Here is a 13,919-nt window from a genome sequence, read left to right on the forward strand (position 1 = left end):
ATAAAAAAAAACATGAAAAAGAGAAAGAGAGAGAACAAAATTCATCTTAGAGTAATCTCTAGATGCCTTCCATTAGAGCTTGAATCAAGCATCCTCGTAAGATTACCAATCAAAGACCTGATTCGTTGTCAATGTGTTTGTAAGCGTTGGCGTGATGACATCATCAAAAACCCGTATTTCATCACTTTCCACACTCGGCATCTTCTCGAAAGTAACAAGATAAATCACAGTGGCTCTATCCTCCTTTTTAATCCAGACTCATCTCGATTGTGCTTATTAGATTACCATTCAAAGGAAGATGTTAAGAAGGTAACTACCTTTCGTAACTTTCCGAATTTTAATGATTATGAACTCATTGGTTCTTGTAATGGCTTGCTTTGTTTCCGAGAAAATTTATATAGGTTTACGCTTTACAACCCGGTAACCGGTGCCTCTAACGTTGTAACGCCTTTGGTACCAAAACCAGATTATGCGGGTCAAGCGGGTCAAATTGACATGATCGGGTTCGGTTATGATAGTACCACCGATGACTATAAAATTTTATGCTCCTACAGTGTAAAGTTTCATAACTTTTATATTCATGGAAAAATATCGAATCTGATCATAATAACTTGGTGAAAGATAGAAATAGAAATAGAAATCAACGTATGGTTTTCTGTAATAATGCGTTGCATTGGTTAACTAATTATTACGAGTCTAATTTTACCTCGTCGTTAAAAATAGCAAGTTTTGACCTTGGAACGGAAGAATTTAACGAGGTGCACATGCTACACCCTAAAAAATGGAATAGTTATGTTGGTAATTATTCAAAGTCATTGATTGTATTAAGGGGTTGTTTGCATTTCATAAACTATGATCGAACAAAGGGTAATGATATTTTGAATTGGAAACCAACATAGAGTTGGTTCAAGTGGTAAGCAGCTTGATGTCGCTTAAGGGAGGTCTCGGATTCGAGCCTCGCCGTATGCAGAAACTCTTGTTGGGAGACTCACCCACCACAAGCAAGGTGTGCGAGCCGGGTCAAATCCGGATGTAGTCGGAGCTAAGCTCCGGTGAACCGAATGTGCTATGCAGTGGCGGATCCAGAAATTGTACTAAGTGGGGTCACTAATACAAAATTACTGAAAAATTAACTAAATTAGATACTTTTTAATACAAATTAGTTTAAAATTAACTAAAATTATGTAATTTTTTTGGGCCAAGTGGGGTCAAGTGACCCCACTCCCTACACACTAGATCCGCCAGTGGTGCTATGCGTAAAAAAAAGATATTTTGAATTGGAAGGTGTGGGTTATGAAGGAATATGGTGTGAAACAAACATGGTCTAAATTGGTTGACAACTTGACATCCGTCTTAATATATTAAGACAAGTCGTCAATAGTCGACAACAACGACTAGGAAATGAATTCAGTATCATCAAATTATCTTTATGGAATTTTCTCTATGGTTATTCCGAGGATGGACGAGAAATCTTAATGGGTGTACAAGGAAAGGGTTTCGTTCGATAGGAGGTTTAAAGTGGGGTTTTAAAGTGGCTCAAAATGTGCAATTTGCCGGATGATTGTACGACGTCTAATTATGTAGCGATACCATAGGTTGGTTCCTTTGTTTCCCCTTCAAGATCATCTACTTAATTATATTCTACTGAATCATGTTTAGCTAGAATTGAGATTTTGACATTATGTATCAACTCATTTTCATAATTGAGTCTTGTTTTATATTTTAAAAAGAATGATTTGTGTTTGGTTGCGTTGTTGCAATTTTGTAATGCATTTCATAATTTAATTTCTTCAACGAGTTTGTAAGACAATCTCCAAATAATCATACTCCCTCCGTTCCGATATTTTTCTAAAACTATTGTGGGATGGATGGGGTATCTCAAATAGAGATGTCCTTACAATAGCAAAGTCGCATATATTTGACAGCCGTATACGTTCAAATATAATTCTATTGAATTATTTTATTTTACTAGATTATGGACTTGTGATTACGGTTTTCCAAACAAATCATCTTAGAAGAATAAATTAAAGAGAAGGTATAAAGGATACTTCACATTTTTCATCTTTTAAAATAAATCAAGATAAGGTATAATTGGTAGTTCACAGTTTGATGCCCCCTCAGGTATTCCTTTAAATAAATAGAGATAGATAATACTTCCTTCATTTATTTATTTTTTATTCCAATGAGCCACAAGGCAATATAAATTACAAATGGGGGTGGGGGGATTCAAACCTGAGACCTATTGTAAAGACATTACGGATATTTCATGAAATACCCCCGAGTTTTGAAGTAATTCACCAAATGCCCATCAAGTTCCAATAATTCACCAAATACCCCTGACAATTGACTTAATGTCCCAAATACCCTTACTTTTAATGGTCCGTGAGTCCGCCGTTAGCCTAGTTTCATAATTCACCAAATACCCCTATTATTAAACTTATTTCACCAAATGCCCCAAACTTAAAAATAGTTATTCTGATGTTCCAACGACTAGTTTTTTCGTTTGAAAAGTAGCTGTTGATCTTGCTTGGCTATAAAAACCCACTTTCTGAATGTTTCTTGTAATTTAGATATTGTTTTTCTTTGCTTTGCTAATTGCATTAGATTTGTGTCATGAGTTTTGTTTCCAAATCATCATCCACACACAATGAGTCCACATATATTAGAGTACCTAACCAATTTTGCTATTGTGATAGGAAATTTGTCATCTGAAGCTCTGATACAACACTCAATCCACAAAGGTTGTACTACAAGTGTGATCCTTGCAACAATCAGATATGGTGCAAGGGAGTAGTTGAGCAAGAAAACAGGGGGCATCAGCATGAAGGACAATACAGGGGAAGCTTAGACGAAGGAGAAAGTACTGAAAATAGGGGAAATAGTAAGATGCAATAGGACTTGAAGCAAATGAAGAAAAGGCTGATACTGTAATGTCAATACAAGGCATCTTACTTTGATTTTGAAATGAAGAAAAACTAATCCTATTTATGTCATGGTTTGGGATGGACAGACAGAACTTAGGACTCAAGAGAGCAAGCAAGTACTTTTAGCAAAGAAAAGATAAGACTTCAGAGAACTCTTAGCAAAGCAATTGGGAGGCAAACAACATGTGAAAGAAGTCCGAGGGCAGGGTCTTATTATTGGTATATAGTTGGATGTACAAGTTGGCCCGCTAGTTGATGCTTGTCGAAATTCAGGAATGTTAAATTGTTAATATTAACTGTTGGAAAAGGAAAATAATGAGATTGGTTCCTCCACTGACCATATTAGAACAGGAGCTCGAAACAGGTTCTGAGATTCTCCTCGAGTGTTTCCCGTCCCTAGGTTGAAGCAGTGGAGTTGAATTTGTGTACGATGAGTCGATGCTTGTCAAATTTCCTTGTGACATTAATAGATCCAAAGCTCATAATTGGCATCGTAGCTGTAAATCAGGAATAAGTTTCCTACTAGCTTCTCTTTGGATTATGCCTTGAGTTTAATGTACAAATTGTCATTTCAAGATATCCCACTCGTTAATCAGAACATTGATTTTCTTTGTTGCTTGGATTCATTTCATAAGTATCTTTTCTTCCTTATTATAAGGCTTAGTTTGTTATTTTGATACCTATAAATTGTGTAGCATTGTATTGAGTGGAACACACAATCAACATTATTATTTTCTCTTCGTAGTTCGTACTACAACGTTTGTTCAAAATTAGCCTTTAGATATTATCACGACTTTAGTGGATCAAGAAGGCATAAGCAAACAATAAGCAACGACTAATTTTCAAACGAAAAAACTAGACGTTGGAACATCAGAATAACTATTTTTAAGGTTGGGGCATTTGGTGAAATAAGTTTAATAATAGGGGTATTTGGTGAAATAAATTTTTAAAAAAGGGGCATTTGGTGAATTATGAAACTAGGCTAACGGCGGACTAACGGACCGTTATCAGTAAGGGTATTTGGGGCATTAAGTCAATTGTCAGGGGTATTTGGTGAATTATTGGAACTTGATGGGCATTTGGTGAATTACTTCAAAACTCGGGGGTATTTCATGAAATATCCGTTATAGGTTTCATTTTTCTATAATTGCACCATCTTAGGTTTTGATACTATTCACATATTCTTATATAGTTATTTTTTGTGATTGATACGTAAAGAAAAATATTTTCATGTGGAATCTTGTTAGATTCATCTCGGTATATACTTTCAAATTAACAAATTTTTATAATTTTTTCAATTGTTTTTGTTAGGGTTCGAACATGGGACCATTAAGAAATATAGTAGAAAGCTTACCATCTTAGCTAAGTATTAGTTATGTCTTTTAACTCTACTTAAATATATTTAAGTTGGATAGAATTAGTGTGTATTTATACTATTTTTTCACACGTGTTATGTTATTTGCTATTTTTCACAAAATAGTGATTGCAAGAAAATGTAATTTTGTTATCATTATTGAAAATGATTTCGAATAATTACCATATCTTTTATTGTCCATTTTTCACATATATGGATCATAACATATATACAATAATAACAACCCAAAAAAATTTAAGAACATTATTACTAAAAAAGATACTACGTATAGTGACAGATCTTGGATACTGTTATGAGGGGGCAGTAGAAAAATTAAACAGTATAGTATAACTGAAAACACACTACAAAAAATTTTGTGGCGGGCCCACCCGCGCCATATAGAACATCCGCCATTGACTACGCACGACACACCAAATCCAAATAAAATAAACGATTTTCGGATAGTTATTAAAAAAAAAAAAGTCAAACTCGCATACCAACGTTTGTAAATAGTGCGTAGAAAAATGCTTCATATAACATTCAACGTGTAGTCCGGGGCATCGCCCAAACGCTAGTTAATGGTTAAAATAGTGCATTGGCAAGCGTGAAATCTAAGATGGTGCAATTAAAAAAAATGGAGGAAGTATAATTCCGTACAAAGGAGCTTTTGGGCATGAGAAGCAACTCTTTTAGAGTTAAATAAACAGGACAAAAGGCAATTACTATGTCAAATATTCTTGACATACTTCCAAAGTAAAGCATATATATTTGTCTAACAAAATAACAATTTCCAAATCAAAAGTAGTCCGTACTCCGTATGTGGAACTCGACAAAGCATTTGTTAACCATTTCTCTTTATCTAATTATTCTTATATGTTATCCTACATTTCCATATCATAATCACAGCTTCAACCAAATTGTCATGCATAACACTATCAAAATGCTCATCTCTGCATTATGAACATCCAGTTTTGTGGTTGATGAGGTTAGAGACCTGAAAAAAGTGTAACAAAAAACAAACACTCCATATCAGTATTTTTCGAAATTTTACTCGTCCCCTAATATTGCTTAATAAAATTTTACAAAATTATATTCCGTCTTAAAAATATATTGAAAATGTAAAAGCGACACTTGTTTAGGAATAGAGGTTTGTTTATTTGGGAATGGGAATATGAGAAAATTGAGGATACCTGGACACAGCGTAGGAACATTTATCATAGCCTGCAATAGTTTAAATAAGGTTAGCATTGATGTTGTATGTTAAAATAGTTGGATAAGAATAGAATAAAGTTAATTACTTGGGTCTTTATTTGTTAATGTAGCAGTTCCACCAAAGTTGCAAGCAATGTCATTGTTACCATTCTGCTGATAGTAGGAGTTGAAGGCGTAGGAAGCGTGTGACACCAATGTATTAGGCTCGTAGCACTGTCTACCGGATTTGATGGGACCACAATTGGCATTTCCGGCACCACATGCCCAATCTAATGCTACCTGTAGATCCATCTGAGAGGCCCCAGGAATTGCTACACACCAAGATGTAGTATCCAGGAATGTAGTGTTTCCTTCTGGAGGAGACAGAGTCGTAACTGGCATTCTTGCTTCTGCCTTTTCTTCCACTCGTCCCTTTGTACATACTTCACATAATTTCATCCACAATTTAATCATCAAACCATAATAACAAAATCGAATACTTTGTAAAATAAAAAGAAATAAAGGATCAAATATCAATCTATCTTGCTAGATTGTTGTAAAAAGGTACGTACGTAGATAATTAAGAATGTACACGCAATATAAGTAAGATGAAGCATACCCAGAAAACATGCGATGACGAGCAAGGTGTTGCAAAACAATAATCTCCTTTTCATGACCTTGTGAAGAAATTAAATGTGTCACTGAAAAGAAAATACCATAATACACTCTTTGGGAAGAATATATGAATTTGAGGACTAAATTTAATGTAGGGAAAGCTAAACAAAGAAACTAAGTCATAAATACAAGTTGAAGCATCACAAGTTTTCTTGTTGCAGAAATAAGGTCTGTCGTCTGATACTCTTTACTTTGATCAAATCAATTGTTTCTTAGGGAAGGCTAATGGATACTCCATGTACTTTTCCTATTTAATACTCACACCCTTTCTAAATACTTGTGTCTCTCTTCTCAACTTTTGTTTTTTCATAAGGATTTTTTTTTTTTAAAAATATGAAAAGTAGGCAGCCTGAGAAATTTCCTAAATATTTTCAAATGTTATATATATCAATGACAAACTTGTAAATACTAACGTTTTGCGGTTTTTTATGTAACACTAGTTAAAGGGACGTACGTTGCACATGTTGGCTTGGTTTTAATGATTTGTTTATAAAGTTGTTTACTTCTACACAATAGCATAATGTTAAAATATCATCTATATTATTATCCACCATTTTTTACATTGAAAAAAATACTAAAGTTTTTACGTCTGCAAAATATATAGTTAGAATATTTACATACATTTCCTTACTCTTATATTCATCAAAAGTAGTTACATGTCTAATACAAAAGTGGGACTAAATATATACAGTCAAAAGAAGCTTGGTGAACCTGTACATAGTCAAAAACAGCTTAGTATAGCCTGTTCAAGCTATAGTAGTTAGGTTTTTTTAACTTTCACAAGATGTTCACAGTTAAATACCAAACACTCCGCCTAATCCTACATCTGTGTGGAGAAAGGTTAAGAGCAAATATGTCAAGGTTAAGAGCCCAGAACAAAGCCTACCCTGCATTTTTCATATCCTTCCAAGACTTTGGGCTAGTACATAATAAATAAAACTGACCTGGCATTTTGTCAGATAACCCAAGTGAGCGGCAGAGATCAGCAGCTTGACGACGACGTGACACCAAAGGCACTAGTTTTGTTAGTTCTTCTGCGTTGAAATCAGACGTAATACAGAAAGTAGCTAGAAGTTGTAAAATTGCATGAGCCTCCAAGGAGTTTCCACTGCCAGCTCCCATGTCAAGTTCATTGAGTTTTGGCTTCCACGCTTCAGCAAGAGCTTTTGCTCGTGCCTTAACATCTGCAGAGACTATTGCAGAAACAGAGGTTGCGGAGACCCAAAAGACTTGAATCCTTTTTCGCATCCATATTTGTCACAACATCACCACGGTAGAAGTTTTTCAGCGAATCAAGGACCAAACAAGCAGGGTCAGATGCAGCATTCAAAGCCTGTGGTATTTCATCCCTCATTGAAGCAAGGTTCTTGCGGTTGTCAGAATGAAATTATGAAGACCCTCAGCATCCATCTCTTCACATAGTTTGATGAGCTCGGGATAAGATGCCACCTCTCCATTTCCATTATCAGCTGACTGCACTTCTGGACTTCCATCTTCAGCTGTTCCACTTGAGTATTCAGAAGTAATCACAGATACTATAGAATTAGTTGGTGTTTCCTCCATGGTTCCACCCGGACTCTCACTGGTGGCTTCAGAATATTCTTCACACAATACCCTCCATTGCTTCTCTTTAGCAGTTGAAATAGCAAACACAGCAGCATCCTTTTTCTCCTGAAGCTTCTCTAAAGAAGCCTCCTCCTTCGCCACAACAGCTGCTTTACGCTTCTCTAGTATCTCTTGTGCTTCCATTGTTTTGATTTCATATTCCTTTTCCTGGTCTTCCAACTCATGAAAACGCCTTTTTAGTGACTTTTCCAGGCCGTGAAAATGGGCTTCCAGCTCTTCCATTTCATATTTAGGGTAACAGCTCGGTTACTTTCAAGCTCAGCGAATGCTTTCTGAAGTTGCTGTATCTTGGAGGTCGCAGAGTCCATGAGCACGCCAACAGAATGAGTATCCTCCATTTAAAAAACAACTGGAAAAAGAACAACAATCAATAAAATAAAATCAAAGGGAGGGAGGGGGGAGATTAGATATATTGGTTTGGCACACAATTTGGGTAAGCATTGTTGTTATAATAATATGCAACAAATAACATCAGAAAAATATCTTAGCTACAAATACACAGTTTCATGGACTAAGATTGAGACAAAATGTATTTTAACTCTGTCTTCTTTCAGCAACAATACTACGTAAATTCGTAAACTATAGACACTGAAAGAAAGGAGTATAATAGACCAATAGCCTTCAATCAGAAATGTCACAGTTTATGATGTACTCGTAGATCTCTAGGCTTAAAATTGTGGAAGGATATCAAAACTTTCTATATTATACTTTTGCTGAATCGAGTAATGAATTCAATGTGTGCTGAATCCAAATTCGTAAAAGTTTTGTGGTAGCTGGCACAAGCCACATAACAAACACGAGTGTGATGGACATAGCAGAAAAAATAACTAGCCAAGATACCTGATCAAACACCAGGCGAGATGACTGTCCAAATTCAAGAAAGACAAAAACCTCTGAAAGCGGGCCTCTTTTGCCTAGCTGTAAGTTTATGATGAACCTCCGATTTATCAGGATCAAGTGCAGCCTGAGATATCTATAGTCCTTCTTTCTTCACGACATATAAATAGCTGAAAAAGTTATAGCAGACAGTAAGAAGCAGAACCTTGCTTAAAGGAGCTGACAGAACTTATAGAAGGATTTATTACCGTTTAACATTGAAATTTTCAACTTTCAAACCACCTGAAGGGAAGATAATGAGATATATGCTGTTACCAGAAATGTTGTAGACATGATGCAAGACCGGTACATGTATATACCATTTAGTTTGATGGGTAGCAACAATGTGCAATGCACGGGTACTCCACCCCAAGTCCTTCCAGTCATCCATATTGCCATCATAATGAAAAAGCATCACGACAAAATTGTATCCTACAAACTGCAGGAGGGCAATAATGTACATTCAGTTCAGCAGCTGATAAACAATGAAGCCATAAGTTCAAAGAAAATTGTCTTCTCACCTTCCTCACGATTCTATCCACACTTTCCTTCTGCTTCAAACCAACAGCCATGGCCAATAAGTTCAGATTTGATTTCTGGGTGATATGGAAAAGGGACAGACATAAGAAGGAAGAGAAACTCAACAGATGACAGAGGATTCAAAATTCATTTATTGTCATGAATGGACATCCACTGGTATAGTGAAGTAATTGACCTACACATAGGATATTGTTGGAAATACACACAAATTCCCATCATTCAACAATCAAAACTAAATTATTGCACACAACATTGTCAGCTACAAAAGTTGGTGCGAGTTTTATCTTACTACAAATACCAGAGTGAGAAGAGAGAGGGTAGAGAAATCAAGTGGTAGGAAAAAGGAGGAGTGGAGGGGATGAAAACCAGGAAGAAATGAGAAGAGAGAAGGAAAGCAAAACATAACAAAAAAGAAATTCCTACATGGCAAAAACATTGTTCATTTTTCCGCAAAATGAATAGTAACATGGAGCTCTCACTTTTATTAAGTTCATAACTATATATTCTTCTAGGGGAGGAATAGAATATTGGATGGTTTCAAAGCACTTCAACACAGCACCAATAATGAAAACTATTGTTCATTCCCCTGCCTATTTAGAGTGTTAATATCCAATACCTTAATGTAAACACAATTCATTGACTATAGAAAAATGAAAATACAATAAATATTCTCAAGAATCTCAACCCATATTCTTCCATAAGGAACAAATCTGAGAAGGCTCTGAGGCACACTTCTTAAGCAAGACAACAACCAGATCCCATCCCATTCTGATAAAAAGAAATCCAAAATTCCCACAAATTTATAGTTTTCACATCCAAATTACTCCTAACACCTAAAATGGGGCAAAAAGTTGTAGAGTCATGCAGTCAAATCTATGAATTTCCACAGATCATTCGAGAAGCCTTCTTGCTCAGCATTCTGCTAAAAAAGTAAAAATCTCCCACCTTTATAGAAAAAAGAAAACAGGCTGACAACGTGACAAGATTAACCATAAAACTATTAATTGATTGATTTCCAAACCAACCAAATGAACAGCGAAGATCAGAAGAAACATATAGATCAAGATAGGATATTAGTTTTAGTCAATTATAGTATTAGTCGACAAAAAAGCTAATCTAATATTTGAACTTGAACACCAACCATCCTTTGCACACCACAAATGAAATTAACAGTAAAGGCTCAAAAAGTGTGTTAAAAACTTTATAAAATTACTTATGCAAAAATTTGTTTTAGCAACTGGAAGACCATAGGTATGTTTTGTCAGGCACCGGTAACTTATAAAGCTGCCCAAAAAAAGGGGAATGGGGCACCAGCCTACCAGCAAAGCTCAGTGCCGTCCCGGACCAGAAATGTTCTGCATTTGCCGGAGTTGATCAAGAGTAACCAAAGACCATTCTCCATGGCTTTGAGCGTAGATCTTCTGATGTAAGGAGTCCACAGTAATGCTTACACTACCAAAGCTATATACTTGGTGATGGTTGTGTAATCTCCCAGGTTTTGGCTTGAAGAGCAAGCCTTGTTGCTGTGCATAGAATTCGACAACTTCTTTTAAGGTCTTAGGCACATCATCTGTTTGTTGGGAGGCTTTCAATTGAGCCTCGTATTGTCTTTGTTCTTGCACCCTCATATAGCTAATGTTCTCCTTCACGCCAGGCTGAACCATCTCCAAACCTTCAGCAGCCTGGCTCATCATCTCCAGGCCTTGGTTTAGCTGCATCCGAATACGTTCGTTGGCCAAAAGTTCTGCAGGAAAAAGATCTTTCCATCCATTGTACCATTTCAGAACCTCTTCAAAGTTTGGACTTGTACAAAGCCAGTGGTACAAAACTTGCTGCCATTTGTTGAAGAATTGCGACTCCAGTAAGGTAACCATGTGATGTATGGGAACTGCAGAAGCCCAAGTCATGACCCAGTAAAACTGATCAAGTTTTTGATTAGCAGGATTAACTTGAAATTCCTTCATCACATCTATCAACTTCGGAAGGATGGACCGGCAAATAAGTTGTTCCCAACTTGAAGCATCGAATACCGTCTTCCAAGGTGATAGGATAGTATAGGCTGACATATCACTAGGATGCCATTTATAAAGAACAGTTCCTAATTTTATACGAATAGCTTGATAGAGAGTCTCCAGCTTCTGTCCAAGCAATGGAAGCCAAGGGTGCACCCACACATGGATCGGTATAGTTTCCCTACAAGGTTCCCAAGAATTCACTGCTTCAGACAACTTAGGCATCACAACCATATCAAGAAGTGACTGTAGCACGGACCGTGGAAGCAACTTCTCCCATGATTCTAGAAACCGGAGCATAGGCTCTGGATCTCTAGCCTGCCATGTGTTTATACCCGCTATTCTAACCGCCGGAAACACTACTTCAGCCACCAACTGTGAATATGGAGCTGATGCATCCTCAAAAATGTCATAATCCTCATCTCCCTGCAACAAACCTTTCCACATAGCTATAACATCCATACCATGCAATGGGTTCTGAAGTGGGTCCCATCCTTGGAATACTCTAATTAACATAGGAAGAGCAAGTGAACATACTATGCAAGACAAGTTACCTAGCTTATACTCCTCAGGAAACCTCCTCTGGAGATCTCCAAAGGACTTTGCAAGTGACTCTAAAGTCAATTTCCCGGACGTATTCTCTTCCTCAATACGATCTAAAACCAGCAAAACCTCCATCATAGAATCAATCTGCTTCTTCTGGCGCACAGCATCTACCTGTAGCATTTCCTTTTCCTTCTGCAATGCAACCACAGTTTCTCTCTCATTCCTGGAATCCTGATCCACCTTCTGAATGTTAAGCTCTTCCAAGTCTACTATTAATCTAATGTTGTGCTGCAACTCTGGCATGGGAATATCACTTTCCCTAGCTTTCTCTTCTGCATTCAGATTTTGCAGATTTGTTAACACCCGAACCTGTGGACCCCTCATATCCACCACCTTCTGAAGTACTAACTCCGGCCCTTGTGCCTCTGCCTTCATAGCCAAAAACTCATCTGGGGTGATAATACTTTCTTTCTTCTTAGCACGAGTTCGAGCTTGTTTCTTCCATGGTTTTTCCTCCCTCTTCAAAGACACTTGCTTTTCCTCCAATTCAGGTGGTGGAGGTATATTCACCAAGGTTGGCAAACTCTTATTCCCCTGGTAGTCATTAAACCCTAGCCCCTCCCCCTTTGGCCTCTTCGTTGCCTCGATCGGAGCAACAATACCCTGTTGATTCTTCCCCAACCCACCACCACCATAACCCATCTTCTCTAGCAACTTCAACCCAATCCCTTTTGTGTGCTTCTCAAAAACCCCCACATTACCATCCAACACATCTGAACCTTTCCTTACCCCTCCCGATTGAGACTTACTCCCCCCACTACTGCGCCCAACCAATTTCGCCTTCTCACGCCGTTTTTCTGCCCCTTCCTTGATCTTCCTCCCAAAGCTGGTTGGCAAGAACAACTCTTCATCATCCTCTTCCCCTTCACCATCATCATCATCCCTCCTACCTCCCAATCCTTTCTCCCCAAACCCCAATCCAGCTCCAACATTCGCCCCAGCACCTAACCCAAACCCAAGCCCAAGCCCGGGTTTGGACCCATCTGCACCCTCCTCACCCTCAGAATTTTCAATACCCTCTTTGGTATTAAGCTTAACCTCCTCATTAGGAGCAAAAATACCAGTGGAAATAAAATTTATGGGTTTCGAGTAATCTGCCTTCTTAATAATCCCCCCTTTTCGCCTCTTGTTCTTCTTCTTCCCAGTTAAGGAACCATCATCATCTTCAGAACTACTGGATGCAAATATACCATATGTTGCATCATCCTTAGATTGAACTGTTTTTTCTTTCCGCTTTCTGTAAAAAAATTCTTCCCCCATATACTGGCCCCCCTCAAAATCATTTTCCATCCCAAATTTCTCCATGTCTTGATGCTCATCCATTATTTATTGAATTTTAACTAATTAAATAGAGAACAACGATTGCAACAAAACCCTAAAAAACCTACAATTTGTTGATAGAATGAAGAGAAGAAGTACCTTTGCTGGTTGTGCACTTAACCTTCTTCCGCTACTCAAGCGAACCAAGAGGAGAGAGAAATTCCGGGATTGAGAGGGAAAGAGAGGGAGAATTGTGGTGATTTCAATTGAGTGATTTGGTGATTTTTAGGAGGTTTCAATTAACGACTTCTGTGAATTTCAACTTAATTCGTTAACTGCGTGAGTGGAGAAATTTCTAAAATAATTTTCGAGATTAACCAAATATGGTGGGTGTCATTTTCGTAAATGTATTGAAAATAATACTTCCTCCATTTATTTAATTTTTTGGGTGCGAATGAGCCACAAGTATAAATTACAAATGGGAGCGGGGGATTCGAACCTGAGACCTATTGTACACAGGCCCTCAGTTTTAACCACTAGGCCAAGGCATCATTGGTTCCATTTATTTATTTTTAATTGTACCATTTTAGGTTTTGGCACTATTCACATATTCTTATATAGCTAGTTTTTGTGATTTATATGTAAAAAAATATATATTCATGTGGAATTTTGTTAGATTCGTCTCGAAATATACTTTCAAGTTATCGAATTTTATAATTTTTTCAAATGTATAATGAAAGTTATAAGGCTTTGTTGTGTACGTTACACGCTCCCAAACAGGTTAGCGAGATATTCTTATTCAGGTAAGATAAGATAAGGGAAATTCAGGTGAAAACAACGCTACCTTAGCTCTCT

The 13,919-nt window shown here is 37.1% G+C and overlaps 3 protein-coding genes across 5 annotated transcripts; all 3 read right to left on the reverse strand.

Moving 5' to 3' along the window:
- Window positions 1–4,932: 4,932 nt before the first annotated feature.
- On the reverse strand, window positions 4,933–7,392 carry LOC110782594 (PLASMODESMATA CALLOSE-BINDING PROTEIN 5). Its single transcript, XM_056828674.1, has 4 exons — window positions 7,089–7,392; window positions 5,577–5,912; window positions 5,469–5,499; window positions 4,933–5,272 (listed from the first exon to the last, which is right to left on the reverse strand). Exons 1-4 carry the CDS (start codon window positions 7,390–7,392, stop codon window positions 5,179–5,181), a joined length of 765 nt encoding a protein of 254 aa, XP_056684652.1. The 3' UTR covers window positions 4,933–5,178.
- Window positions 7,393–7,494: 102 nt separating this feature from the next.
- Window positions 7,495–8,116, reverse strand: LOC130460898 (FRIGIDA-like protein 3). The gene has a single exon (XM_056828675.1). It carries the CDS (start codon window positions 7,990–7,992, stop codon window positions 7,495–7,497), a length of 498 nt encoding a protein of 165 aa, XP_056684653.1. The 5' UTR covers window positions 7,993–8,116.
- A 585-nt stretch (window positions 8,117–8,701) lies between these two features.
- Window positions 8,702–13,418, reverse strand: LOC110782583 (septin and tuftelin-interacting protein 1 homolog 1). 3 transcript variants are annotated; one of them, XM_056828672.1, is made up of 5 exons: window positions 10,506–13,418; window positions 9,168–9,242; window positions 8,967–9,085; window positions 8,856–8,889; window positions 8,702–8,777 (listed from the first exon to the last, which is right to left on the reverse strand). In XM_056828672.1, the coding sequence occupies exon 1, from the start codon at window positions 13,125–13,127 to the stop codon at window positions 10,515–10,517; it is 2,613 nt and encodes an 870-aa protein (XP_056684650.1). In that variant the 5' UTR covers window positions 13,128–13,418; the 3' UTR covers window positions 8,702–8,777; window positions 8,856–8,889; window positions 8,967–9,085; window positions 9,168–9,242; window positions 10,506–10,514. The 3 variants fall into 3 exon arrangements, with proteins under 3 accessions (XP_056684650.1, XP_056684651.1, XP_056684649.1); XM_056828673.1 differs by lacking the exon at window positions 8,856–8,889; XM_056828671.1 differs by having other exon boundaries at window positions 8,856–9,085.
- Window positions 13,419–13,919: the final 501 nt, after the last annotated feature.

Source organism: Spinacia oleracea, chromosome 5 (genome assembly GCF_020520425.1).
Source record: "Spinacia oleracea cultivar Varoflay chromosome 5, BTI_SOV_V1, whole genome shotgun sequence".
Taxonomy (NCBI): Eukaryota; Viridiplantae; Streptophyta; class Magnoliopsida; order Caryophyllales; family Amaranthaceae; genus Spinacia; species Spinacia oleracea.

Bases quoted from the DNA above. Each gene is read 5' to 3' on its own strand.
- LOC110782594 (XM_056828674.1), bottom strand. From the start codon at position 7,392: ATGCGAAAAAGGATTCAAGTCTTTTGGGTCTCCGCAACCTCTGTTTCT. The intron at 5,913-7,088 runs GTCAGTTTTATT...AATTATGTGAAG, and splicing joins GTTATCTGACAAAATGCCAG to TATGTACAAAGGGACGAGTG. The intron at 5,500-5,576 runs GTAATTAACTTT...AAACTATTGCAG, and splicing joins ATTAACAAATAAAGACCCAA to GCTATGATAAATGTTCCTAC.
- LOC130460898 (XM_056828675.1), bottom strand. From the start codon at position 7,992: ATGGAAGAGCTGGAAGCCCATTTTCACGGCCTGGAAAAGTCACTAAAA.
- LOC110782583 (XM_056828673.1), bottom strand. From the start codon at position 13,127: ATGGATGAGCATCAAGACATGGAGAAATTTGGGATGGAAAATGATTTT.